This window comes from Drosophila subobscura, chromosome J (assembly GCF_008121235.1).
Source record: "Drosophila subobscura isolate 14011-0131.10 chromosome J, UCBerk_Dsub_1.0, whole genome shotgun sequence".
NCBI lineage: Eukaryota > Metazoa > Arthropoda > Insecta > Diptera > Drosophilidae > Drosophila > Drosophila subobscura.
The window spans coordinates 11,178,030-11,202,889 of NC_048532.1; the positions used below are offsets into that span (position 1 = coordinate 11,178,030).

The 24,860-nt window shown below is 48.5% G+C and overlaps 6 protein-coding genes across 7 annotated transcripts; 3 read left to right on the forward strand and 3 right to left on the reverse strand.

Moving 5' to 3' along the window:
- Window positions 1-38: 38 nt before the first annotated feature.
- On the reverse strand, window positions 39-1,949 carry LOC117894823 (protein cycle). Its single transcript, XM_034802069.1, has 5 exons — window positions 1,889-1,949; window positions 1,599-1,673; window positions 1,076-1,530; window positions 581-1,007; window positions 39-514 (listed from the first exon to the last, which is right to left on the reverse strand). The coding sequence occupies exons 1-5, from the start codon at window positions 1,906-1,908 to the stop codon at window positions 253-255; spliced, it is 1,239 nt and encodes a 412-aa protein (XP_034657960.1). The 5' UTR covers window positions 1,909-1,949; the 3' UTR covers window positions 39-252.
- A 130-nt stretch (window positions 1,950-2,079) lies between these two features.
- LOC117894824 (acidic fibroblast growth factor intracellular-binding protein) lies at window positions 2,080-3,840 on the reverse strand. Its single transcript, XM_034802071.1, has 9 exons — window positions 3,706-3,840; window positions 3,574-3,652; window positions 3,172-3,490; window positions 2,994-3,101; window positions 2,799-2,931; window positions 2,633-2,733; window positions 2,507-2,575; window positions 2,264-2,449; window positions 2,080-2,205 (listed from the first exon to the last, which is right to left on the reverse strand). Exons 1-9 carry the CDS (start codon window positions 3,766-3,768, stop codon window positions 2,127-2,129), a joined length of 1,137 nt encoding a protein of 378 aa, XP_034657962.1. The 5' UTR covers window positions 3,769-3,840; the 3' UTR covers window positions 2,080-2,126.
- Window positions 3,841-3,994: 154 nt separating this feature from the next.
- Window positions 3,995-7,230, forward strand: LOC117894817 (deformed epidermal autoregulatory factor 1). 2 transcript variants are annotated; one of them, XM_034802059.1, is made up of 4 exons: window positions 3,995-4,467; window positions 5,075-5,822; window positions 6,064-6,710; window positions 6,772-7,230. In XM_034802059.1, exons 1-4 carry the CDS (start codon window positions 4,327-4,329, stop codon window positions 6,940-6,942), a joined length of 1,707 nt encoding a protein of 568 aa, XP_034657950.1. In that variant the 5' UTR covers window positions 3,995-4,326; the 3' UTR covers window positions 6,943-7,230. The 2 variants fall into 2 exon arrangements, with proteins under 2 accessions (XP_034657950.1, XP_034657949.1); XM_034802058.1 differs by having other exon boundaries at window positions 3,996-4,467; window positions 5,075-5,831.
- A 4,904-nt stretch (window positions 7,231-12,134) lies between these two features.
- On the reverse strand, window positions 12,135-14,600 carry LOC117894404 (serine/threonine-protein kinase tricorner). The gene is made up of 5 exons (XM_034801416.1): window positions 13,896-14,600; window positions 13,330-13,539; window positions 13,134-13,240; window positions 12,583-13,067; window positions 12,135-12,514 (listed from the first exon to the last, which is right to left on the reverse strand). Exons 1-5 carry the CDS (start codon window positions 14,373-14,375, stop codon window positions 12,420-12,422), a joined length of 1,377 nt encoding a protein of 458 aa, XP_034657307.1. The 5' UTR covers window positions 14,376-14,600; the 3' UTR covers window positions 12,135-12,419.
- Window positions 14,601-14,652: 52 nt separating this feature from the next.
- LOC117894405 lies at window positions 14,653-16,279 on the forward strand. Its single transcript, XM_034801417.1, has 3 exons — window positions 14,653-15,220; window positions 15,290-15,975; window positions 16,042-16,279. Exons 1-3 carry the CDS (start codon window positions 14,731-14,733, stop codon window positions 16,156-16,158), a joined length of 1,293 nt encoding a protein of 430 aa, XP_034657308.1. The 5' UTR covers window positions 14,653-14,730; the 3' UTR covers window positions 16,159-16,279.
- A 207-nt stretch (window positions 16,280-16,486) lies between these two features.
- Window positions 16,487-24,821, forward strand: LOC117894394 (mediator of RNA polymerase II transcription subunit 12). The gene is given in 9 exon segments (XM_034801396.1): window positions 16,487-17,099; window positions 17,163-19,887; window positions 19,961-21,683; window positions 21,751-22,140; window positions 22,208-22,522; window positions 22,601-22,897; window positions 22,966-23,284; window positions 23,348-24,580; window positions 24,583-24,821. Coding segments are annotated over 9 exon segments (7,740 nt in total). The 3' UTR covers window positions 24,708-24,821.
- The last annotated feature ends 39 nt before the right edge of the window (window positions 24,822-24,860 follow it).

Below are 24,860 nucleotides of genomic sequence, written 5' to 3' on the forward strand. Positions count from 1 at the left end.
AATTCTAGCCGTAGATCACGTCCAAAACGTGCCTGCCGTAGAGCTATTTGTTGTTTATTTTACTATGTACTACAACTACTCTGACCAAACTCTCTTAGACTCGTGGAGGAATAAGAGGGGGAGAGTTAACTAAATCTCTAAGATACATTCTAACATTTTCCAATTGATTTTGTGCGTTTAATTTATGGTATAAAAATGAGTTACGAGCAAAGTAGATTATCAACCCAATCGAATCTGGCAGGCATTGCCCGATTACAAGAAGACAGAATTTTTGGCAATTATGTAGTCAATCTCATTTGTCCAGGGATTCTTGAAGGCACGCCACTCGCTCTGCAGCTGTACGTAGCCATTGTCCTTGCAGCGGAAGCGGTACACCTGCGTGGTGAGCTTCTCCGGCACCTGCATAACAATCTTGTGGGACTCGACCAGTGCGGCGATGTCTTCGTTGTGGAAATACTCGTAAAAGCTGGTCCCAAGGATCTCCTGCGGCAGGAAACCAATCACGAGGGTGGCACTAAAGGAGGACACAACACAACATATAAATCGACCAAGAACGGGCAACTCGTACTCGTACACCTACCGCTGATCGATGAAAAGAAACTTTCCCTCCGCCGAGTGTCGTGAGATGAAGAGCACATGCCGAATGTTTGGATGCGTTTCCAGCGATGTGGGCACACTCGAGTTGAGCACATTGGGCGGTATGCGTCCGATGGCCACCAGGCAGGAGAGATTTGTTGTCTGATCGTCGCTATCGCCATCCTGTTCCTCATCCTTGATGGGCGTCCATGATTTCAGGTAGCCTGTGCACTGAATAACCCGATACTTGTGATCTATACTCAGCTTGGACTTGCGCTTGGTGGAGCTGCGCGAGCTGGATGATGTGTCCGATTCCTCCTTGATTTGATTGTTTGCGGCACGCAGTTTCATGCGACAAAAGAAGGAGCGACGCGCACCAGGACACAGGCGGCAGAGACTCTGAGGGACGTCTGTCTTGACGGGAAGCATGGCTGGGTAGGAAAAAATAAATGTTTTGCCATTGAGTTTAAGATTTGCAATGATAATTGGCTAAGCTTACTCTTCGCATCGATGAGTCGCTCCCTTGGGCACTGCTCCAGCGAGGAGAGCTGCTCTTTGACCTTGCCAATATCCTTCGGATGCAGAACATCGAACCAGCTCTGCCCCAATAGATCCGCCTGCGTGCAGTCCAGGACACTGGACACCGAGTCGGACACATAGAGGATGCGCCCACGATCACAACCCACAACGAACAGAAATCCCTCCGAAGCCTGCAATATTATCATCTTCAGCTCCTGGTCCGACATAAAGTTCGGCCTAAAATCAGCGCCAACGTACGGATGCAGACTACCGCTGCCTCGTATACCGCGCAAATGCTGCACCGCCATCCGCAGCACCGTCAGCTTGTCCAGCTTCCTCTGCATGGCATAGCACATGGGTATCATGGAGGAGAGCTCGTTGATGTACGTGTTCATCTTGTCCCGTCTCCGCTTCTCGATTTCGCTGTGGTTTTGTCTAGCAGTTTCAAGTGGAATTCAGCCATTATCGATTCTACGACTACAACATCATTTGCTTTCTCATACTTGCGGTTTTCATCGGAAGTACGATTGGCCGACTTCTCCTCATCAAAGTCATCTTCCAGCTCCTCCTGATTCTCGCTGAAATATTTCAAGCAAAGCAGGAGTGGGAATTAAAGAAACAACCCCATTTTTGTTGTGCAGCAACCTGCTGCAAATGGTTGATTCAAGTGCGTCAGCTTGTGTTTATTCGGGGCTTTTTGGGCTACATAGTAATATGTGTATTAAGTTTACACTTAAAACAGCCTCTTATTTATCATAAAGTACGGTAACAACTTTCTAAACAAAAATTTTACCAAGGTTCTTGCATTTCCATTGTAGCAGTGTGACTGACCCTCAGAAATATACCGTAATATACCTTCTCATTTTCAAAATATACCGAGGATAAAACGAACTTAACCCAATCAATCCCCCGTTCCATTGCAACGGTGTTTTCGTGTTGCTTTCGGAGATGTTTGACGACGAAATATGCTAAATTAAACACAGCTATGGTTTCAAACGAACATTTTTACATAACATGAAGTCTAGGTAAAGTTAAATATGGTACATTTTATCCAGGCATATAGTAATGACCTGCATGTAACGATCCCAAAGGCATCGAGTCTCCTGATCTCTGTAGAAAACAATACTTAGTTATTGTAGTGCTAATTAAACATCAAAACATAAATCACCTTGAAATTTCCAAATCCAGAACGCTCTGTGTGATGGATGATAGAAATTTATTAACTTGCTCTCGGTTCCAGCCGTTCTGACGCCAGGGATCTATCAGTTTATCACAGAGATCAACGAAAAGATCGCGCAGTTCCCGATTGCGATGAAGATTACAGGCGATTGTGATCAAGGCGCGCCAATATGAGCTATAAAGCGACCAACCATTATACGACCTGCACTTTTAAGCAAAACAACATCCTCACCGAAAGTTTCCGTCCAACTCATGAAAGGCACGGTCAAGGAGGACAGGCTTAAGGCGCAGGCAGACGAGGCTGTAAAACAAGACAAACATAAAATATAATCAGATAATTGCTGGCTTTTAATCCTACTGTTTTATCTCCTTTTCTTTATCCAGCAGGCAGCGCAATTCACGCAGATCTAGGAGGAACTCTTTGTCCATTTCAGTGTCGTAGTACTCGGGGCCAGTGTGCTAAAAATACGAAATACAAAATGTAGACAGCTCAAGTGAGTATTAATGATGGTGATTCAACCTGCCTGGTACGTGTATGTCCAATAGATCATAATTGAGTGTGAGCAGGTCAATAAATCACTGAAACTTAAATATTGCAACTTCTTTTTGGTCGTTTCAAAGCGCAAGCAGGCCAGGAACACGATGCATGCATACTTTCTGCATAAGAAATTAGTATTTAACATTAAACTGAGTTTAAGCTGGTTGCAGGAACCTCATACTTTGCCAAATCGTTGGATATAAAGAAGTGCTGCTTTATGTTGTTGGTCAGCGTTCCGGGCATCTCCTCCACAGCTTTGAATATGCGCTTAACGTTGTCGAACTGACGGCTGTTAATAGGTGTCATAGTTAGCATGAAATTGTGGCGATAATCATGTTTGGTGTGCTAAATCAACATACCGGCAGGACTTCAGCTTGACGCAAGTCTTCTCGGCCACTTCATCCAAGTCCTTGCGGTAGCGCGAAGTCAGTTTTTTGCCCAGTATTTCACGTGCTACAACATCGTCGATGGAATAATATTTCTCCGTGATCAAGTCACGCATATGCGGCTCTAGTTGAAAGCAAGACTGTTCCATCAGCTTGGTGGGCGCGTGCAGATATAATTCTATCAGCGAATAGGTGCGGTAGTGGTCCAGGACATCGGAAGCAATCAAGTCGCTTGGTGCTCCCATGGAATGGCCAAAACCCTTCTGTTTCAAGTAGGAGACGGCTTCGCTTGCTATAATCATCACAATGAATACATATATTACAATGGTTATCACAACACAGCACAACACAGAATAAGTTAAAATGAAAACTCACAGGAAAACCCTTCGATCCATAGCTGGTAAATTTCGGGATCAACAAGGGTGTAATTGCTAATAAAGACATCCACATCGGCCTGTAAAATAGGTATTTTCGATTTTTGTGTATAATAATTTATCATTTATTTACCATTTTATTACTATAGTGTGACCAATACACCGATAGATCAATAACGCGATGGACATGTGCCATCCAACTGGGAAGAACTAAGTTTTGGCCCAATACATTCCTAATCCAACTAGATATCTCGTTATACAATCAATAGTTCGATTTTCCAATATTTTATGGAAGTTACGCTATATATTGGATATCAGTTTTATCACAAATCATCAGCGCCACAGTTAAAATCACAATCTGTGTGACCATGTTTCCACGATTCGCCATGCGCGTGACAACCCTGCTGACGTTTTCGGTCAACATGACAACTCTATCATGCGGAAGAAGAGGAGGATATCAACTTTAAGAGATTTTTTAAAGTTTTTAGCTTACAAAATGTAAATTGTAATATATTGTAAACTGTAAATAGAAGAAAATGTATCGTTGACGCGAATGCCACAAAATGCACATGTAAATTGTAAATGGTGTGCGCGGGAAACACAAACTGCAGGCGCAACAGCAACAGCACCAACCACAACAGACGTCCAATTGCAATTTGCAGCAATTCGATGAGTTAATTTTAAGAAATAAAAGCGGAAATATTAGTGATAGAACAAGTGAAAGTGAATTCAGTGCGGTAGTGGCACACCAATAATGGAACAGGTCGATTCTACTGAGCTGCACATAAGCAGGATACGTGAAGTGAAAGACTTGGCCGACGATGTGCGCGATGTTGTGAAAGAAGAGGTGATATTAGAAAGCCCGGGCCATCACCATCATCATCATCACCATCAGGTAATGAAACAGAAACAAAATGTTGCCTCTTGGCGGTAAGGGTGGATGTCGATGTCGATGTGGCCGTGGCTGTGGTTGTGGCTGTGCATATCACTCCGAATCCGAATATGGTTCACTCTGACTCTGGTTCTGGCTCCTCGCGCTCTGCCACTGCCACTGCCACTGGCTCTGCTCTGCTCTGCGCAGTAGTGGAAACTGTGTCCATGTGTGCGTGCATGTGTGGAAGTGGGAAGAGTGGGAGTGGGGTTGGGGTTGGCCTGCTCCAAGCGGAGCAATCGGCCCACTGGGCAAACCAATCCCAACCCCCACAGAACGCCGCTATACAGTACATACCACCCGCTCACGCTCCCGTTCCCGCACCCCCTCCCCAAGCCAACAGATTTTGTGGCGCAAATTGTTGTGTATACCGATTTTCATTTTTCCCATGCTGTGTTGTTTACTTACATTCGAATTTTCCTCTCTGATTCCTTGGGAAATCGCATCGCATCGCTTGAAATAAAACTACACGGATCGCAAAACACAAATACGACAATTGGCAATTGGACACTTAACCACATTCATGTGACGAACGTTGGAATATTGGAATATGTGCGCTATGGTAATGCAGTTGGATTCTAAGGTTCGCATGGTCACATCCTCCTCAAACGACAACAGCGGTAGCGGCTCCGGAGGTGGAGCAGGAGGAGGCGGCGGTGTTGTCTCAGTGCCAGTTTCGCTGCCAATCGGATCAATGATAACCGGCACCACCTTTAATGTGATTACGCCCGATCAGCTCCCCCACTTTAAGCCGATGCTGTGCGTCGACAACAATGGCTACCTGTCCGGCGGCACGGTTAGCATGGGCAACGACCTCAAGACGATCGTCATCCAGCAGCAGCAGCAGCAGCAGACACAAGCCACCGGCGGAGGAGGGGGCTCCAACAGTGCTGGAACCAATACAAATGCCACCAACACTCTTGGACTGAATCATGACGGCTCTGGGAGCAGGGCCCCCAGCGAGGACAGCCTTGTCCTCGAGCATGCAGGTGGTGGTGCCCAAGCAACGGGCTCCACCGGCTGGGCAGAGAACACATCAACGCAACACATGGAGGTCTTCCAGATCCGTTGTAAAACCACCTGCGCCGAACTCTATCGCAGCAAACTGGGATCTGGCGGCCGTGGTCGCTGCGTCAAGTACAAGGAGAAGTGGCACACACCCAGCGAGTTCGAGCATGTGTGCGGCCGGGGCTCGAGCAAAGACTGGAAGCGCTCCATCAAGTACGGTGGCAAGTCGCTGCAATCGCTCATCGACGAGGGCACACTCACGCCCCATGCAACCAACTGCAGCTGCACCGTCTGCTGCGACGGTGAAGCAGGTGAGTCAGGTGAGACGAACAAAAACTATAACCCTGGTCCCCAGCACCTCGGTCCATCCATTAAGACCTTAACAAGTGAACAGTGAACTCGCCACACACAACTTGATTGGCACCGCCACTACAGCTCTATAGATTGTTCAAATAAAAGGATTCGGTGGTGAGCAGTGTGGCGGCGGGTTCACTGTACCACATTTAGGGTCGAGAAAAAAGCATTTTTAAATCAATTCTGATTGAAATTTAGCGTCCGGCCCTGTACGTCTATTCACGCCGTATAAGCGGCGAAAGCGGAATCAAACGGATCTCGATATGGAGCCTGGTCCCAAGCGCAAGCGTAATACCCATCATAGCAACAATAATAATAATAGCAACACTAACAACAATAACAACAATACGAGCGGCAACAGCGCCAACAACAATATAGATATGGCGGCCGCCAATGCGGCTGCTGCTGTGGCGGCAACCTCAAGCGTTGTGGATGAGAATATGTTTTTGGCCGAGGAAAACATAACGTCTAAGGATGAGCCATGGGCGGCACTAAACGACAGCCTGGACACCTCCACCGAGCTAGTTGACCAATCGCAAATGGGCAATGACTACGGCCGTGAAACGTTCGTGGTTAACATCAATGATGGGGCCTCCATTGCCGTCCTGGACAACAGTCAATCGATGAAGAACATCGAGCATGTCTACTGCACCATGGTGAAGGCAACCAACGACTTTAAGCGTCTGCTCAATGAAATGAAGCAGAACTACGAGCGACGCATCGAGGTTTTGCAAAAGGAGCGCGATGCGGCGGTTAGTGCGATGCGTGTACAGGTTCACGCGGACATCGATGATCCAAATATATCTGGCTCCCTGCACGGCAATGAGATCATATCGGCCAAAAAGGTAAATTCGAATTTACCCCCAATGTAATCTAATAATTTAATTGAATTAATTAATCGACTAGTGCGCCAACTGTAACCGCGAGGCATTGGCCGAATGCTCGCTATGCCGAAAGACGCCGTACTGCTCGGAGTTCTGCCAGCGCAAGGATTGGAATGCTCATCAGGTGGAGTGCACAAGGAATCCGCAAGCGACAACGCAGCAGGTGATGCTGTTGATCGATGATCAGTCCTAAGCAACCTAACGAACTGTACATACAAATTTTACTACTAATAATACGAATATACAAAGTTCCCCCTTTTCCTGTAGCTCCCTAGTGACCCTTTCCCATTTCCCCACTCCCACCCTCATCTTTAAAGCCCATTAGCAAGCCTCTATCCTTTTAGACTTATGTCCTACATTAATGTAATTCTTAACGTACATATAACTATATAAATATATATATATAATAATATATATATATACATATATATACATTTTACTATTGAACGTAGGGCAAGCCAACAAAAATACAAAATAAATACAAAAAAAAACAAAACAAAAAAGAACAACAAAAATATAATTAATTAAAAACGAGAGAGTAACGTAGCAAGCAAAAATCAAAGCAAGTGCAAAGGCGTAGAAAATTAATTAAGCTACATTTTGACGTAACGTAACAAAAACCTAAACAGATTACTTGTAATTCAATTTAAATTTAATTAAATTTAGTAATAGTTGCAAGGCGCATAGCATAACCAACAGGGAGAGTCACCTAATCCAAACCAATCCCATCCCATACCTTCCCATCCCATCACACACACCGAACACACTGAACACGAAACTGGAAGTGAATCCCAAACCGAGTCCCACACAGATGGTTGATTCTTTTGCATTGATTGAAGAGAAACAAGAGATGACACAAATTCTGAAATTCTGAAATTACAAAACGAGTACATATTCGTCTATGTATCCATTTTTCATTAGACTCTAAGAACATAGTTAAACTTTTAACATTTTACTATTATAATTTAATGGATACTACTGCCCGTTACAAGGATCCAATAAAGATTTCAAACAAAAAATAGCTGTCAGTATCAGAAAATGAAATTTAAACTACTCACCATCCTCTATCCATATTATCCTTAAAACTAGACCTAGACCCAAACCCAAACCCCCACCCCAAGCCACGCCACGCCACGCCACACCAGCCCCTCTCACAATAACCAAAATGTAAAACATTAACAAAATAAAATAATAATTACAGTTAGTTAGTTGTGTATATATGTGTCTCGTAGGGTTTTCTCGATTGTAAAGTTTCGTGCCGTCAGGTCACGTCACGTGACCCGCAGCTCAGCCTTCAGCTGATGCAACACCATTCTTATAGTCTATAGTCCCAAACCATATGCTAATACATTCAAACATACATACAAACAAGAAAAAAACACATACATATATATAAAGATAGCTTTAGACAACAGCTAGATAAATGTATATTCGAATTCCAGCTCACACGCAGATGCAATGAAATTTACAGTTTGAATTTCAGAAAAATTTATTGCAGACCCGATCGATCATATTACTCATATCACCGTAAAACTAAAACCTGGCAGAAAGTCACACAAGAAGCGCTGACAACTGAGACGACCGGCAGAAGGGTATACAAAATATAAAAATACATACATTTAAATTTTAAATGTGCAAAGCTTACCTTGTGTTGTTCCTTTTTGATAATACAAAGTTTGTGCGTGTGTGCACAAATCCTGGTGTGTGGCTAATAAGACGAGAAAACAGCATATGTATGTACATATGTATATGTACATATACCACGATGCTATCATCTACGGGGTGATCACAAAGCCGAGAGCCAGCTGGCGTGTCTTTCCATGCCAATAGGAATTATGATGAATAAATAAGCCTGGCGCTATACATAGTTGGTCGATAGTGGACGCTGGGGCTGCCTTCGCAAATGAAAAACACTTTCAAGAATACCTCTACCGGTTGGGTTACTTATTGCAATAATCGGTAATCGTTAATCGTTAATCGAGTGTAGCCAAAAGAAGAGTGAATTTTTTAAGCTTAATTCCTCAGTACTCAACTCTGCAGATAAACAAAATGCAACAGGCAAAAGAAGAGGGAGGCTCGCAACCAGAGGTTCTACGTGTGATAAGTAAACTGTTTTCGCAGACCCCAAAATTGCTTGCACTGATAGATCATCAATTTTGCCATGGCCCGCGCCCCTCTCGTGGCCAGACCTATTACTACCGTATCAAGTTGATGTCGGAGAAGTTTCAGCTATATCTGACACCATGCCCGCAGTGAATGTGTCCGTCCGAGGCTTGGAAGCATACGATACGCCCGAAAGTAAACTTTCGGCACTTGGGCGGCTGACAATCCACCAATTGTGGAATTCCTTTGATGGCGAAGATAACGAAGAGTTCTTTGGAGATCAAAGGATCCAGTGGCATCTCGCACTTGACACTTTAAAGGCTTCAAACAGCAGGCGCTTTACCGAAGCAGATGAAGCAGTCATTGCTAGACTTTACATGCTTAACATCATAGCCACTGACCCGAACATTTTGGCATGGTCATCGGATTGCGCTCAAAACATTGCGTTAAACACAGAAATTGACTCAATCAAGACCGTGTGGACCCCAGCCGTGGAACAAAGTGAAGGTGTTCAGATTGGTACCCAGGAAGGAACGAGCCACCTGTACGTCAGGACACTATCCGAATATGTTGCAATTATGTCCTGTAAACACGACTGTGCTTCTATAAAAGACGTCGATGGTGAGATAGTCTATCCCATTACTTACGTTCCAGTCCATTTAGGATGGCAGGGACAGTCGTGGCTAATTCCCTACATTCTATCCTTCACCACAACAGAGTGGTGGAACCATTCTGTCCTCATCGAGTCGACTTTAAGCGGCAGATACCCTAGATCTGAAGCCTCCTCAGATATCAAGCTGAAAGCCAAATTTATGCCCAGAGCCGCTACGGTACTTATACCAGGCAATTATAAACACATCTGCCTGGTGGTTGTCGATTGCCTTGCCTTTGTCTTCGACGGTGACTATGAAATTTGCAGCGGAATCTCGGCGAAGCGGCAGGGGGAGCATAACTTTGCAGCGATGGTCCATGCCTATCTGGGACGTACCGCATCCGAAGGGGTGCCTAAGATGAGCGAAGGTGAAGTGTCTTACGCTCTTCATAAATTGGTGAGCTGTTTTGCAAACGCAGTAGAGCTCCAGAAAACGCTATTGAAGTGTGCTGTTTTGGCGACAAGCAAATATAATGGCTACGGCATCATTCCGGGACCCAACACATCCTATCAGAATGGAGGGACAATTGAGGCTGATCGCATTTCCGCACCTTATTGCTTCAACAGTAAATTTAAAATGGGCGAACATGAACTAGTGGATTTGATAAGCCTATCGGCAGAAGCTCTAACTGAGATGCTGGAGAATCACAAACACTGGCGCACGGATCCGCTCGGATATTTTGCCTTTGGATCTGTCGGTATCAGTACAGATGATTCTCACCGCCCAATTCCGGAAAAAAATAAAGTGGGCACGGTTCAGTATGCTCTTCGTACATTGGACCCATCGATTAGAATAATGATGGCCTGTGGCGTCTACGATATGGGGCCCCAACCTAACCTTACGGCAAGGTATATTATCCAAACAGCCCTCACGTATGGAAGTTTAGTGTTAGGACTGACCAACTGGGCAGCTGCCGAGCTGGGAGAAACCATTTTCATGCATAACCGAATGGGAAGATTAGATTGTTTGGATTTTGAATGCCAATTGGCATTCCAATGGAGAACCATAACAGGAGGATTCGTTATCCCCTGTCAAGGGGTTAACAGGGTAGTGGATCAATCGAACCACCACCAGATCCTGGGAGTCTCAATGAATATTGCCAGTAAGGCGGCTGATATACCTGTCTCATGGTACGAAACCCATTACAGCTGGAACTGCCCGTGGTGGTACGTCGCATTCATTGCCAAATGTCTGGGACATTCATTTCCGCATAAGTCCGAATTGAAAATCAATAATTTGGGTAATACTCTTGGATGGTTAGTAATACCGGTAAATCGCTTTGATCTGTGTATTCTACCCTACAATGATACATACGAACTCAACCGTGACACAGTCGACATTATGACATACTCAAAGAACGGGGAAGGGGCTACCACAATATAAGCTGTTATCACTACGCTCTAACCGATAGCAAGAAAAACCGATTTGGTGTCGGCCGAGAAGAGCTCATGTGTGAGCAGAATGTGATTATACTAGTCAAGGAAAACTGGACTGATTGGATCAAATTAAATTCCAAATACTATGGGGGCGAAATTGACAGCAGCCATGAATTTTACTTTCGCAAGATAATCGAGCAGCTAATGTAATCTGATTGACGATAGAGCCACATAAAATGTGGATTTATTGTTAGTTGGTACTATTATGCACATTTTTCATTTATTATTATTGCGTTCATGTTGCTGGTGTTGCATTATTATCAATGTTATCATTACTCGCTTATTTTTATTGTATTTCTATTACCAAAAATAAAATCTTAAAACTTGTATGTTTATCAATTACTTAAAGTTTGCTTTTGCTTTTGCGCAACTGCTCGGGGTTTGAGTTGGGTTGGGTGTTGTGTTTTGCAATTATATATACAATATATATATGTATGTATATATGTACTATATAATTCCAAATATAATTTATGCATTTACGTTATGTATTTGCGTTTTTCGACCAGCAGTAACTTGGTATTTTTCACTTTAGCTCTGGAACTACCATTACGAGAATTACATAGAACGCAGAACGAATTCCACCGGAGGAAAAGAGCTACAATCGAATGTCTAAAATATGTTGTTTTTCTTTCTACAGAGGCGCTTGGGGTCTGGGGGTCAGTGTGGGAGTGGGGTTTTTGTGTACATAGAACGAAACCGATACATACATATATCTACATATATATGGGTTGTTGTGTGTGGCATTAGTAACTAATTTGTGTGTGTTTTGTTTCAAAAATGTTTCTGCTTTTGCATGTTTTAATAATTATAAAGTGATTTTTTCATTCGAAATTGATACAAAACATATCTCGTATGTATCTACGTACATGCATATACATATGTATATAAATAACGTGGCTAAATTTTATAACATTTCTCAATTGGCTAAATAAAAAGATGTTGTGGGCAACGAAGTAATGTAAATAAGAGGTATACGGAAATTGCCAAATGGGTCCCTAAGTGGCTCAAACATTGACTTTTGCGCTTTTGCTTACAAACGCAACGCTCAAATGGAAGGACATGGGAGGACTATGGACTATGGTATGGTTTTAACTTAATTTGAGAGATGCCCAGTCGGCCACTGCCACTGCAGGGTGCAGGGGGTGCGCGGGTAACGCTTTAAGCAAAACATTTTTACATACAACACACAATCGTTAGATCTCGCTATCTTCACTTTCTTTTCGTTTTGGAATCACAAATGTTAGCTAGTATTTAAATACACATGTAGGTAAGATATTCAAAAAGGAAAATTAAGTTTTTGCTTAGCGTGGAGAATGCTTTTGCTCTTGGTGGTGGATGATTTTAGAGAGACGACGACGACGACGGCGACGGAGACGACGGCTATGGTGGTGAAAATACGAGTGTGGGTGGCAAAGTGCGGCAAAGGCAACCTTGAAGATGCGACCGATTTTGCTCCTGCTCCAGCTACGTGTCCTGCTTCACTCCAGATTTCGCACTTCGAATCGCTTGTACGTGTAGTTGATAAAGACCCAATCCTTGGCAATCTCACCGCCCTGCGGTATAGGCGCTGATGCTGAAAAGGAGATGTGGAATAATTCACTCACAAGAACCTTCAATCGGGGGGATTACGATCAATCTTACGTATCTCCAGCGAGACATCGGGAAATTCATCGAAATTGGACGTATCATCAATGGAGCGCACCTCAACGGGTATGGCCGCTGGTCGCTCCCGTATGTGTTCCCAGTCGACTCCGCGAAAGAACGGCACCGACTTCAGGTCTTCCAGTCCACGCTGTGAGCCCAACCGGCGATCCGCCTCACAGCAGAATTTGATGATCGTCTCCTTTGCCTCCTCCGATATGGGGATCTCTGGCGGAAAGATAAGGGTCTCGCGCCAGTTCATTACCTTGCGGTATGTGTCCTGCGGATTATCTGAGCAGAAGGGTGGATAGCCCATTAGCATTTCATACATGATGACGCCCAGCGACCACCAATCGCAGGCTGGTCCATAACCAGTCTGCAGAAACACTTCGGGCGCAATATAATCCGGCGTTCCAACTGTGCTGTAGGCAAGGGCACGTCGATTTCGTTTCCACGACTCGGCACGCCGCTTTGAGTCCATGGGACTGCAAGAGGATCGGAAATATTACTAAACTGGAAACCAATGGCAGCTGCTGTTGCTGTTGCCTCACCTTGCACAGGTGCCAATGAAATCTGATGGTTTCGCTTGCGACAAGTCCCGATAAAAGTCTGTTCGATGCGACTTCTTCAGTCCAGTGCAGAGTCCGAAATCGGAGAGCTGGATGAGACGAATGAGACAAATGAGGTTTAGTTTTCAAGTGGACTAGGGACTGAGTGCTCACGCCTACGCCTACGCCTACGCCTTACCTTGAGATGCCCTCGCGCATCGAGCAGCAAATTGTCCGGCTTGATGTCCCTGTGTATGAAACCGAGTTTGTGTATCGAGTCGATCGCCAGCGCCGTCTCACTGATATAGAACTGTGTGCCCTCCTCGGATAGTGTGTCCTTTTTCATCAACAGCGTCATCATGTCCCCGCCAGGCAAAAACTCCATTATCAAATATAAATTTACCTGGTCCTGCAGTCAAAAACCAAAAAGAAAATAATACAAATAAAGTTAATATTTGTATGGGGATAAATGTGTGCTGCGACGCGCCCCAATAGAGGACTTGGCTTTAATCTAATAATAATCTGGTACACTGTAGGCACGTTCGCCTGTGGCTTTGAGCTTTCATCAAGAAGAGGAAGATGAAGCGGAACAAAAACAAAGACCATATGATTAGCAAGGGCGCTGCTTTTGCCATTTTGCCAGTTGCACTTGTATTGGTTTATTGATTTTCTCCCGTTTTCTTTTGTATTTTGTACCGCCCCCTTCCTATTGTTGCTTTTACGACTGACTGACTGACTGACTGCTGCTGGTACTTATGCACTCACCTGAAAACTATAGTACATCTTGACCACCCACTGATGATCGGCCTCAACAAGAACATCACGCTCGGCCCGTACATGCGCCACTTGTTCTTTCTCGAGCATATCAGCTTTGCGTAGCACCTTCATGGCGTAGACATGTCCCGTGTCCTTTTTTTGCACCAAACGCACCTCACCGAATGCACCGCGACCGATGACTTTCAACGCCTCAAAATCCTCGACACCGAGACGTAATCGCTTGAGACGCAAATATTCCGTCTCTTTTTGCGCATGCTGTAAGCGTTTCTCCTGACGTTGCGACTCTGTTAGACTTTCGTCCTTCAGCTGGGCCTCCAATTTGGCCAGGCGCTGCTTACGCTCGCCGTATTGTGTCACCAAGTTGCTGTAGTAATTCTCCAACGTCACCTTGGCCTTGGTGGCCTTGTCCAGTGTGTGATCGCTGAATCTGATTGAGGAACCGTCCGTGTCCGTTCTGCTGCTCATCATCTAAACTGTGCTGTTTATATTTTTGTGTTGACTGTGTTGCCTGTTGTGTGGTTTGCGCAGCAGGCTGGCTCTGGTGACTCTTGGCTATGTGTCGTAAGGAGTTATGCACTTGCCAAAGCACACATGCAGCTCGTTTTTTATGCTTTCTTGTCTTTTTCCTCAGTAATTTGTTGAAATTCCTCCCTTTCACTGCTTCTTCTTTCAATGGCCATTCGCATTTTTCCTAGAGATGTGGCATATCTATCGACCGATATCGAATTTCAATAACGATATCAAATGGCATGACAACGGTATCGAAAATACCAAATAAGTCAATAAAGGAAATTACATTAATTAAGATGACAAAAACAAGATAATGGCTCGTATTACTAACTTTTCCGACCTGAACCGCAGCTGTGTACTGTTTATTTTCAAGCTACTGAGCTTGGAGGACCAGCTGCACCTGGCTCGGTGCTGTTGCGGATTTCGGGACGCCTTCGTCCAACTGCACCGCCATCATTTCAACGAAGTTATTGACCGGGACACGAATCTGAGAACCCTAGAAGATTGGCAAACGTTTCTGTGGCTGTGCGGTGGCAATATTAGGAGCATCCAATCGTACTTCGACGACGATCATCCGCTTCAACTACTGCCTATGATCAGCAAGTACTGCTACCGACTGGAGAGTATAACGATCAACAACGCGACGGTGGCCAGGACACAGCCCTATTTATTAAAAATCACTTCGCTGAGAAAAGTGCACGTTCGCAACTACAAGAGCACGAGCAAGGACTTGATAAAAGCTATGCAGATGCGCCTGCCACACATAACAAGTCTGGGCCTGGAAAGTTTCGAGCGTCGCGAGCGTAAGAAGTCTAATAAGAAATCTAATAATAAAAGTGTTACAAAGATTGTTCTCTCTCTTCTGTCGGCAGTGCAAGAAGTGGTACACTTTAGAAATCTGGTGGAGCTCTCGATGTATGACGAGATAACCGCCTCGGAGTTCACAGCAATGATCAAACCCATGAGCAATCTGCAGAGTCTTCAGCTGCGCAACGCCAAGCGTTTCCTGACCACCAGCTCTCTCAGGTATTTGGCTTCAGTTTGTCGCCAGCTAGAGAAGCTATCGTTCAACGACTGCGATGCTGATCTTACAACCCTGTCGCAGTTCTCCAATTTAAAGTACTTGCAAATATACTGCCCGGAAGAGCTGAAAGGGCGCTTCTTTAAAGCATTGGCCAGCAGCTGTCATTCGCAGTTGGAGTACCTCATACTCCATCGGAAACGCTGGATCAACGAGGAGCATGCCCAACATATCAGTGCCTTGAAGTCGCTTAAATGGCTTGTCTGCAAGCCCCGCGACGACAGCTGTGTACATCATTTGGCGAGACTCAACCAACTGGAGTGCCTCTCATTTCAGTGCGCCCGAGAAATTGGTGAACAGAAGCTTTCGATTCTGGTGGCCAGGAATGATCAGCTTCGGTATTTAAACATTTGTTACTGCCTTGGCATAACAGACTCCTTTGTCCTGGACACATTGGAGAGTCTGGCAAAGCGTCTAGCTCAGCCTCTGCACTTGTACGCAGCTGCCACCGACATCAGGCACGACATAATGAACAGAGTAAGTATTGCAAGTCGATGAAGAATGCTATTTCTAAAGAGTGAACACACATTTCTCCGTGTATAGCTACCGCCAGAATATCCCCTAAAGATGCTCTGTCTGAATTTCGAGTGCAGCGAAGGAATAACTGGCAACAATCATTTTTATATTGATGAACCAGAATTCGACCGTCAAGCTGTCTAAGGCTTTCGGTCGCCTAATAATTACTCCGTTTATTATTACCAAAAATTAATCAGAAATATCTTTATTTTAAACTTTTTTTGTGATTTTATCACTTGAGTGATATTAGATGAATAATGCACAACAATGTAATCAAATGTTTTAATAAAAAATACATTTTTATTACATTTTACACAGCTGACTCAAAACGATAGCATATAATGCGATAGCATACCGATATCTGCGGCGTATCGTTTTCATTTTACTCCCATCCCTAATATTGCTTGTCTTGGGTGCATAAAAAGAAAATTTGTGAAAAATCGTGTGAAAAACGCATTGGAGAGCCGCCAAGATGCTCTCAATGCTGCAGGAAAAGCGTCCGCTCAAGCGTACACGCCTCGGCCCACCGGACATATATCCGCAGGACGCCAAGCAGCGCGAGGACGAACTGACGCCCACAAATGTGAAACATGGCTTCACCACAACACCGCCATTGTCCGACGAGTTTGGCACGGCGCACAGCTCAAATGTGAACGCCAGCAGGGTAAGTGCCTTCTTCAGTGGAGTGCTCGCCAAAAAGGAGGAGCTGATGACGCTGCCGGACACGGGGCGCAAGAAACAGCAGATCAACTGCAAGGACAACTTCTGGCCAGTCTCTCCCCGCCGCAAGTGCGCTGTGGACGCCTGGTTCAAGGACTTGGCTGGCAACAAGCCGCTTCTCAGTTTGGCCAAACGTGCACCATCCTTCAACAAGAAGGAGGAGATATTCATAACGCTTTGCGAGAACCAGGTGAACATGCAGCGGGCTACATGGTTCATCAAGCTGAGTGCCGCCTACACGGTTAGCTTCACCGAGTCGAAGAACAAAAAGCGCAGCATCTACGATCCGGCTGCCGAGTGGACGGGCAACATGATCAAGTTCATGAAGGAACTGCTGAACAAGCTACAGGAATACTATCAGCAGGGTAAGTACATTCATACAGAGGGCATTGTCCGTAAATCTTATGCGAACTTCTATATTGGATCAGCGCACGACAAGGGCTCCTCAAATGGCAGCCACTCTGCTGGCCTCACTAGCTCCTCCGGGGGTAACAGCAACGGCATCTCGGTGAACGCTTCCGGGGGCAATGCCACAACCCCAAGTGGCACATCGAATGTGATTCCAGTTCCCAGCATGTCCAGTCCCCTGCCGCCTATCCACAGTCCAGCCAATGGTCAGCAGAGCACGCCCGGGGGAGTAGTAGGATCCAGCAGTGTCATACCACCAGCTGGAGCCCTCGGAGGCGGCGTTGTCAGTGGTCCGGGCGGGCCGGGTGGCTCCTCTGTGAGCAGCAGCACGTCTGCGGGAGCAGCTGTTCCGCCCGGCTCGAGCATATCCGGCATTGGCAGCCAGTTTGAGGACAGCAGAAATGCATTGAAGTACTGGAAGTACTGCCACCAGCTGAGCAAATACATGTACGAGGAGTCGCTGCTGGACCGACAGGAGTTCCTCAACTGGATACTCGACCTGCTGGACAAGATGCGCTCCCAGGCGAGCTTCGATGAGCCGCTGAAGAAGCTTGTGCTTAGCTTTGCCCTCCAGTACATGCACGACTTTGTACAGTCGGAGCGTTTGTGCCGCAAAATGGCCTACATTGTGTCCAAAAAACTGGCGCAACTCCTCAATGCGGCCGTTGAGCAGCAGGGTATTAAGGATGTCGACGGAGGAGTGGCTGTGGGTGTGGGTGTGGGAATGGGAATGGCAGAGAACAAGCATCAAAGTGATCCCTTTGAGTTGGCTTTGCAGGAGCAGATGAGTTGCCCACATCATCGGGACATTGTCCTGTACTTGAGCACCATTCTTCAGATCATCACCATCGAATGCCCCACGGCACTGGTGTGGAGTGGCATAGCAGCGCACCGAGCCCCGTCGTCACTTGTGGGCAGTCCGCTGGATCATCTACCGCTGGCCCCATCCGTGCTACCCATGCCCACGCGGTGTCCGCGCACCAATCAGGAGATACGCCGCCAGCTGCGAGCCGCCGAGTCTGAGATTGTGCTCCGCACGCAGCATGCTGAGCAGCGCTGGTTCGCCGCCAAGTGGCTCAGTGCTGGCAAAAATCATTACACCAAAGTGCTGGCCACCTTGGATCACCTGGACACGCACTGCTTCGATCGCATGGAGCAGTGCAACAGCATTGACACGCTCTACGTGCACATCTTCCCCAGCAGGGGACGTGACGAGGATCAGCAGGATCCTCAGCAGCAGCAGTCACGATCCGTGTATGAGCCCAAACAGGACAAGGATACGGTGCGGATTCTGTGCGAATGGGCTGTGTCCAGTCAGCGCTGGGGCGAACACAGGGCCATGGTGGTGGCCAATCTGCTGGACAAGCGGCAGATAGATGTGACCAGCACGCCCGCTGAGCAGTCTAGCGACAAGGAGGATAAGGACTCTCTGGCCTCGGGCGCGGGCTTAATTGATGGCCTGCCAGTGTTCCAGCATGTGCTGATGCACTTCCTCGACCACGATGCACCCGTGCTGGACGATCACTTGAGCAGTGCGCAACAGCGAACGGAATTCACGAATCTGGTCCAGCTCTTCAGTGCCCTGATCCGCCACGATGTCTTTTCGCACAATGCCTACATGCACACGTTGATCTCCAGAGGGGATCTACTGAGTCTGGAGTCCGTTTTGGCGAGCAAGTCAGCGACGACGGCCACGAAAAGCTCACCAGCGGCGGCAGCTACACAGGCCACAACGACGCATGGATTCGATGACGATCCCTTTGGCGGTGGCATTGACTTTAAGCACAACGAGTTCGACGACTCCAATGTGGATGATGATCTGGACAAGCTGGTGCAGAACATCAAGGAGAAGGGGCAGCAGCACGATGCTCCCGACAGCCCCAAGATAGGAGCGCCAGGCGAAGGGGAAACCGGTGCGGGTGGAGGAGCTGGTGGCAGCATTTCCCGTCATTATGTGTACACAAAGCACTTCCCAATACCCCAGGACGAGTCCAGCTACAGCAGCGAGAGCAACCAGAGATATATTCTGCTGTTTGGCGTGGGAAAGGAGCGCGACGAGAAGAAGCACGCGGTGAAAAAGATGTCCAAGGAGATTGGGAAACTCTTCACGAAAAAGTTCAGCATCGATGTGGCCGAGGGCGGCAAGGTGAAGAAGCATTCGCGCAATGAATTCAACTTTGAGGCCACCACAGCCAAGTGCCAGCAGATGGCCTACTTCGATCAGCATGTGGTCACCGCCCAGTGCGCGGCGAATGTGTTGGAACAGCTCAACGGATTCGCCCTTGGCAACAACAACTATCTGCCGGTGCAGGAGCACGTCGCCTTTCTATTCGATCTCATGGAGCTGGCACTCAACATCTACAGTCTGCTGGAGCTGTGCGACAATCTGCTCAAGGAGCTGCCCGAGGTGGAGCACCAGCTGCAGCTGAAGAAGTCAAATATGGTGCGCGGCTACACCACCTCACTGGCCCTGTATATCGTGAGCATTCTGCGACGCTACCACAGTTGCCTGCTCCTCTCCCCCGAGCAGACGCTGTCGGTATTCGAGGGCGTCTGTCGCACCATACGCCACGTGATCAACCCCAGCGAGTGTAGCTCTGCGGAACGCTGCATCCTTGCCTATCTCAGCGATCTGCACGAGTCTTGCGTCCTGCTTCAGGGCAAGGAACAGTCCACCGAGTACTACCAACAGCTGCAGTGCATCAAGCGGTTCAAGGACATCTTCAACACCCCCGAGCAGCTCAGGTGAGTGCCAACTCTTGATATGCCCTTGGTATCGATATCATATCGATAACACTTATTTATTTCCTTTCCAAAGCCTTCCTCCCCAGGGCTACAATCCACAGCTGCTGCAGGAGCTGTTTGTGGCACCACGTCGTGGTGGCAAGCTGGAACCACAGTGGCTCCGTCAGTTGCACGAGTCGTCCGCGAATGTTTACAGCTTCGTATCGAATGCCGTGATTGCCGTCTGCCGCGAGACGGACAATGAGCGGCTAAACGATGTAGCCCTGGCCTGTGCTGAACTTACCGCCAGCTGCAATGTCCTTTCCGAGGAGTGGATCGCAGCCCTGCAGAGCCTGTGCAGCGGCAGCAAGAGCCCCCGGTATCCGCATCTGGGCGGCCAAGTAGATATTGGCCAGGGCAAGACCCACAATGCATTGGCCGTTTTCGTTTGCATCCTGGTCGCCCGCCATTGCTTCTCCCTGGCCGATTTCGTCAGCAAGTTTGCCCTGCCAACCCTGGCCCGATCGGTGAGTGCCGGGGGTGGGGAAATGAGCGTAGACGCCGAGGCGGGCGCTCGTCTCACCTGTCACCTGGTGCTGAAGCTTTTCAAGACACTGGAGATACCGCAGCCGGGAATGTATTCGGTGAGCACATCGCCCAATCCTCTCCACGCCGTCGGTAGCGACTTTAGCATACGTCTCAGCTGTGATCGTCATCTGCTGGTCGGCGCACACAAGACCATTCCCATTGCCGCTGTGCTGGCCGTGCTCAAGGCGATTCTGATAGTCGTGGACAATGCGGCACTGAAGACGTCCATGGCTGGGGGCAGTGGTGGCTCCTCGTCCTCCGTGGGCGGCGTGGGCGGTGCCTTTGGCAGTGGCAAGCGCAGCGGTTTCAACACACCCGTCCATCCCGGCAGTACGCCCAAGAGCAACGAGCAGCGACCGGCGGATCTCAGCCAGATTCTGGGCACCAGCGATCTCCAGCTGGGCAACAGTCTCACCAGCGAGCAGGAGGCACTGCAACAGCCATCCGGTGGCGGGCTAGAGCAAATCTCACTGGTAGAATTTGCTCAGGCCGTCCTCAAGCAGATCTGCGCCCAGGAGCACGTGCTGGAACGTTGCCTGAAGAATGCCGAGGGACTGTGCGACATGATAATCGATGAAATGCTGACAGCCAAGCAGGCACAGCGCGTACTGCATATGATCTGCTACCCGGAGGCGGAATTCAACATCATTTCCGAGCTAGATCAGCGGGCGATGATCGTGAGGATACTGGAGAATCTGGGCCAGTGGACACTGCGTATTTCCTGGCTGGATCTGCAGCTGATGTACCGCCAGTCGATGGGTAACAATGCGGAGCTCAATGTTTGGCTGGACACGGTTGCCCGAGCGGCCATCGATGTCTTTCACATGGAGGAGATCATCCTGCCGGGATCCCTGAAGGCCACGCACAAGCCCAAGCCTTCCACCTGGCTGGTGGCACCTCTCATCGCAAAGCTGACACCTGCCGTACAAGGCAGAATCCTGCGAGTGGCAGGACAGGTGCTTGAGAGCATGAATTACTTCTCGAAGGTCTCCAAATCGGACTGCAACAGCTCGGGCAGTGGTGATGAGCGAGAGAAGAGCAACAGCTGCCACAGCAGCAATAGCTATGGCATTGGCGGTGTGGCTGCTCGCAACAAGAAGATGCCGCTCAACTATCAGCCATTCCTGGGTCTAATCCTCACCTGCCTGAAGGGTCAGGATGAGTACAAGGAGAATCTGCTCGTTTCGCTCTACTCGCAGCTCTCCCAGTGCCTGCAGTCCTTTGCCGAGGTAAGTCCCCTTTTAAAGCCATCTTCGATAGCGATGCCTAATGGTGGATGCTCCCCCATCTCTGCAGCTGGACACAATCGGGGGCACGGATGAACCGCAGGCACGCGAGGAGATCTTGGATGCACTGCAGCTGCGATTCTCTCTGGTTGGTGGCATGTTCGAGGCTATCCAAAAGAACAGCACACCCACCACGGACTGGGCCATTCTGCTGGCGCAGCTGGTGTGCCAGGGTGTTGTGGATCTGAGCTGCAATCGGGAGCTCTTCACCACCGTCGTGGACATGCTGGCCACCCTGGTGCACTCAACATTGGTCTCTGACAGCCAGTCGGAGCGGGATGAGAACAAGAAGCTCTATCTGAATCTCTTGAAGAAGCTCAAGAAGGAGATTGGCGAGAAGAACAATGCCTCCATTCGTGTGATACGCCAGCTGCTGCCACTCTACAAGCAGCCCACAGAGGTGAGTATTCTCTTCTCTCTGGCGTGCGGCAAATCTTTGAATCTCCTCCATTCGCTTGGTTTCGCAGGTGATTGCCTGCGAGCATGCTGGCATGGACACCAAGGGTAACAAAATATGCGACATGGAAAAGAAGCAGCTGCGGATATCGGACAAGCAGCGGATCAGCGTGTGGGACATACTCGAGGGCCACAAGAATCCGGCTCCCCTCTCATGGGTGTGGTTCGGAGCTGTCAAGCTGGAGCGGAAACCGCTCACGTATGAGGAGGCACATCGCAATCTCAAATATCACACGCACAGCCTGGTCAAGCCGAGTAGCTACTACTATGAGCCGCTGCCACTGCCGCCGGAGGACATTGAGCCGGTGCCGGAGAAGATTTGCATAGTAAGTGAAAAAACATTGGGACAGTGGCACACCACACCACACAGTCCTTTGGTGACGCCTATCGTTTCTAACCTTCAGAAGGACGAAATGATGAAGGCCGACACGCCTTCGTCCGTTGACCAGTCGCCCAGTGCTGTCGTAGGCACGGGCCGTGGTCGCGGCAAAGGCACAACAACGCGGAAACGCAAGCCGAAGAATCCAAAGACCCCGCCGGTGGTCAATACGCAGCAGCAGCAGACACAGATGGCTACCCAGGCGCAGCAGCAGCCACCAAATGTGCAGCAGCAGCAGCAGCAAATGCAGCAGCAACAGCAGCAACACATGCAACAGCAGCAGATGCAGCCCAACCAGATGGGAATGCAAATGAATATGCCGGTAAGAAGTGTCAGTAGATCCCTCTTGCGAAGCTAAACAAAACTAAATGACGTCCCCCCTCTGGACAGATGAACATGCAGCAGTTTGGACCCAATCCCAACATGATGCAGCAGAGTGCACTGATGCAGCAGCAACAGCAGCAGCAGCAGCAAATGCAACAAATGGGAACGAATCAGCTGCAGCAGCAACTCAACGTTGGCGGTGGCAACGGACAACAGAATCCACAGATGAACTTTATGCAGCAGGGACCCGGAGGCGGAGGACCCGCCGGTCCTCAAGGCCTGCCGGGCCAGCAGCAACAATGGCACAATGCTCCCCAGCAGCAGCAGCAGCAGCCACCGCAGCAGTACCACAATCACTATGCGCCCCACCAGCAGAATATGCAATGTAAGTAAAGAGGAACACAAGGAACGAGAGTCCAATCCCAAATCTTACGCTCAATCTTTGTAGCGAATCGCATTGATAGACCACCTCAGAACGCCAACTCCAAGCAGGCCTTGTCACAGATGCTGCGCCAGCGACAGCCGTTTCAGCAGCAGGCACAACAGCAGCAGCCAGGTGGCGGCTTTAATCCAATGCAACAACAGCAACAGCAGCAGCCGCAGGCACAGCAACAGCCCGGCGGTCCACAGCAGCAGCAAATGAATCCCAATCAGATGCGACAACAGCAGATGACTGCGCAGCAGAATCCGCAATCTGTGGCTGCCTTCAATGCCATGCAGCAGCAGCAAAATGCCCAGCAGCAACAGCAACAGATGAACCCAAACCAGCAGCAGCAGCAGCAATTCATGCGAGGTGGAAGCATGCGGCCTGGCATGGCTCCAAATCAAATGAACCAAATGAATATGGGTGGGCAGGGCATACCGCAGAACTCAATGATGCAGCAACAGATGACACAGGGGATGGTGGGCATGGTAAATCCGAATGCCAATCAAATGATGCAAACTGGGAGTGCGCAGGGAGGCAACGGTGTTGGCGTTGGCGTCGGCGTGGGAGTTGGTGTGACGGCTGGAGCTAATCCGAACATGGGCATTGGTGGCATTCCACAGCAGGGCATGATGCAGCAGCAGCAGGCACAACAGCAGCCTCAGCAGCAGGTGCAGTTCCAGAACTTCCAGAATCAGTATCAGCAGCAACAACAGCAGCAGGGAATGCAGCAGCAAGGCGGAGGAGTTGGTGTTGGCGTTGGCGTGGGCGTCGGTGTCGGTATGGCGCCCAATCAGCAGCAACAGCAGCAGGCCAACATGATGGGCAACTTTAATCCGCAAATGCAGCAGGTGAATCGCAACAATCCTGACTTTATGGCAGCGGCGGCAGCCCAGCAGCAGCAACAACAACAGCAGCAGCAGCAACGTGGCGTACCCGGTGGAATGATGGCCGGTAACCGGGGTCAGTACATTAACCAAGCACCAAACGTCACTATGTCCAACATGATGGGACCTGGTCCGGGCGGCGTGGGTGTCGGTGTCGGTGTGGGAGTTGGAGTTGGGCAGGTGCCACCATATGCCCGACAGCAACCAGCGGGAGGCGGTAAGCCAGGTGTCCTCAACACACAGCAACAATTCCAGCAGCAACAGCTGCGGCATCAGCAGATGATGCAGATGCAGGGCATGGGTGGGGGCGGGGGTGGTGGAATGGGTGCTGGACCACAGCAGGCCAGCGGTGCTGGAGTTGGCGGAGGAGGAGGGGAATGGTGCAGCAGCAGCAGAGTATGAATCAACAACAAACACCAAATCTGGTGGCGCAGCTGCAGCGACAGAACATGATGGGCCAGCAGCAGCAATATCAGCACCAACCGCCACCCTATTAGATCGTAAACTCACCACACCTTAGTGTTTGTAAGTCCACCCCCCATACCATTAACAGCTATTTGTAAACTGTATTTGCAATAAACACTCTAAACATGTACAACTTTTCCACACCAGTTTCTAGTTTGTGGACCATTTTGCGTAATGTTTGCAAA

What these genes read in the sequence shown, in the direction of transcription:
- LOC117894823 (XM_034802069.1), bottom strand. Translation starts at nt 1,908, where the DNA reads ATGGAAATGCAAGAACCTTG. An exon ending in ACTTCCGATGAAAACCGCAA is followed by an intron (nt 1,531 to 1,598) that starts GTATGAGAAAGC and finishes TGAAACTGCTAG; the next exon opens with ACAAAACCACAGCGAAATCG. An exon ending in TTTCTTTTCATCGATCAGCG is followed by an intron (nt 515 to 580) that starts GTAGGTGTACGA and finishes GTCCTCCTTTAG; the next exon opens with TGCCACCCTCGTGATTGGTT.
- LOC117894824 (XM_034802071.1), bottom strand. Translation starts at nt 3,768, where the DNA reads ATGGCACATGTCCATCGCGTTATTGATCTATCGGTGTATTGGTCACAC. An exon ending in ATTGGACATACACGTACCAG is followed by an intron (nt 2,734 to 2,798) that starts GCAGGTTGAATC and finishes TCGTATTTTTAG; the next exon opens with CACACTGGCCCCGAGTACTA. An exon ending in AAAGAAAAGGAGATAAAACA is followed by an intron (nt 2,576 to 2,632) that starts GTAGGATTAAAA and finishes CTTGTTTTACAG; the next exon opens with CCTCGTCTGCCTGCGCCTTA.
- LOC117894817 (XM_034802058.1), top strand. Translation starts at nt 4,327, where the DNA reads ATGGAACAGGTCGATTCTACTGAGCTGCACATAAGCAGGATACGTGAA. An exon ending in ATCATCATCATCACCATCAG is followed by an intron (nt 4,468 to 5,074) that starts GTAATGAAACAG and finishes ATGGTAATGCAG; the next exon opens with TTGGATTCTAAGGTTCGCAT. An exon ending in CGGTGAAGCAGGTGAGTCAG is followed by an intron (nt 5,832 to 6,063) that starts GTGAGACGAACA and finishes ATTGAAATTTAG; the next exon opens with CGTCCGGCCCTGTACGTCTA.
- LOC117894404 (XM_034801416.1), bottom strand. Translation starts at nt 14,375, where the DNA reads ATGATGAGCAGCAGAACGGACACGGACGGTTCCTCAATCAGATTCAGC. An exon ending in AGATGTACTATAGTTTTCAG is followed by an intron (nt 13,540 to 13,895) that starts GTGAGTGCATAA and finishes TTTTGACTGCAG; the next exon opens with GACCAGGTAAATTTATATTT. An exon ending in CGATGTCTCGCTGGAGATAC is followed by an intron (nt 12,515 to 12,582) that starts GTAAGATTGATC and finishes TCTCCTTTTCAG; the next exon opens with CATCAGCGCCTATACCGCAG.
- LOC117894405 (XM_034801417.1), top strand. Translation starts at nt 14,731, where the DNA reads ATGGCTCGTATTACTAACTTTTCCGACCTGAACCGCAGCTGTGTACTG. An exon ending in AAGTTTCGAGCGTCGCGAGC is followed by an intron (nt 15,221 to 15,289) that starts GTAAGAAGTCTA and finishes TTCTGTCGGCAG; the next exon opens with TGCAAGAAGTGGTACACTTT. An exon ending in GGCACGACATAATGAACAGA is followed by an intron (nt 15,976 to 16,041) that starts GTAAGTATTGCA and finishes CTCCGTGTATAG; the next exon opens with CTACCGCCAGAATATCCCCT.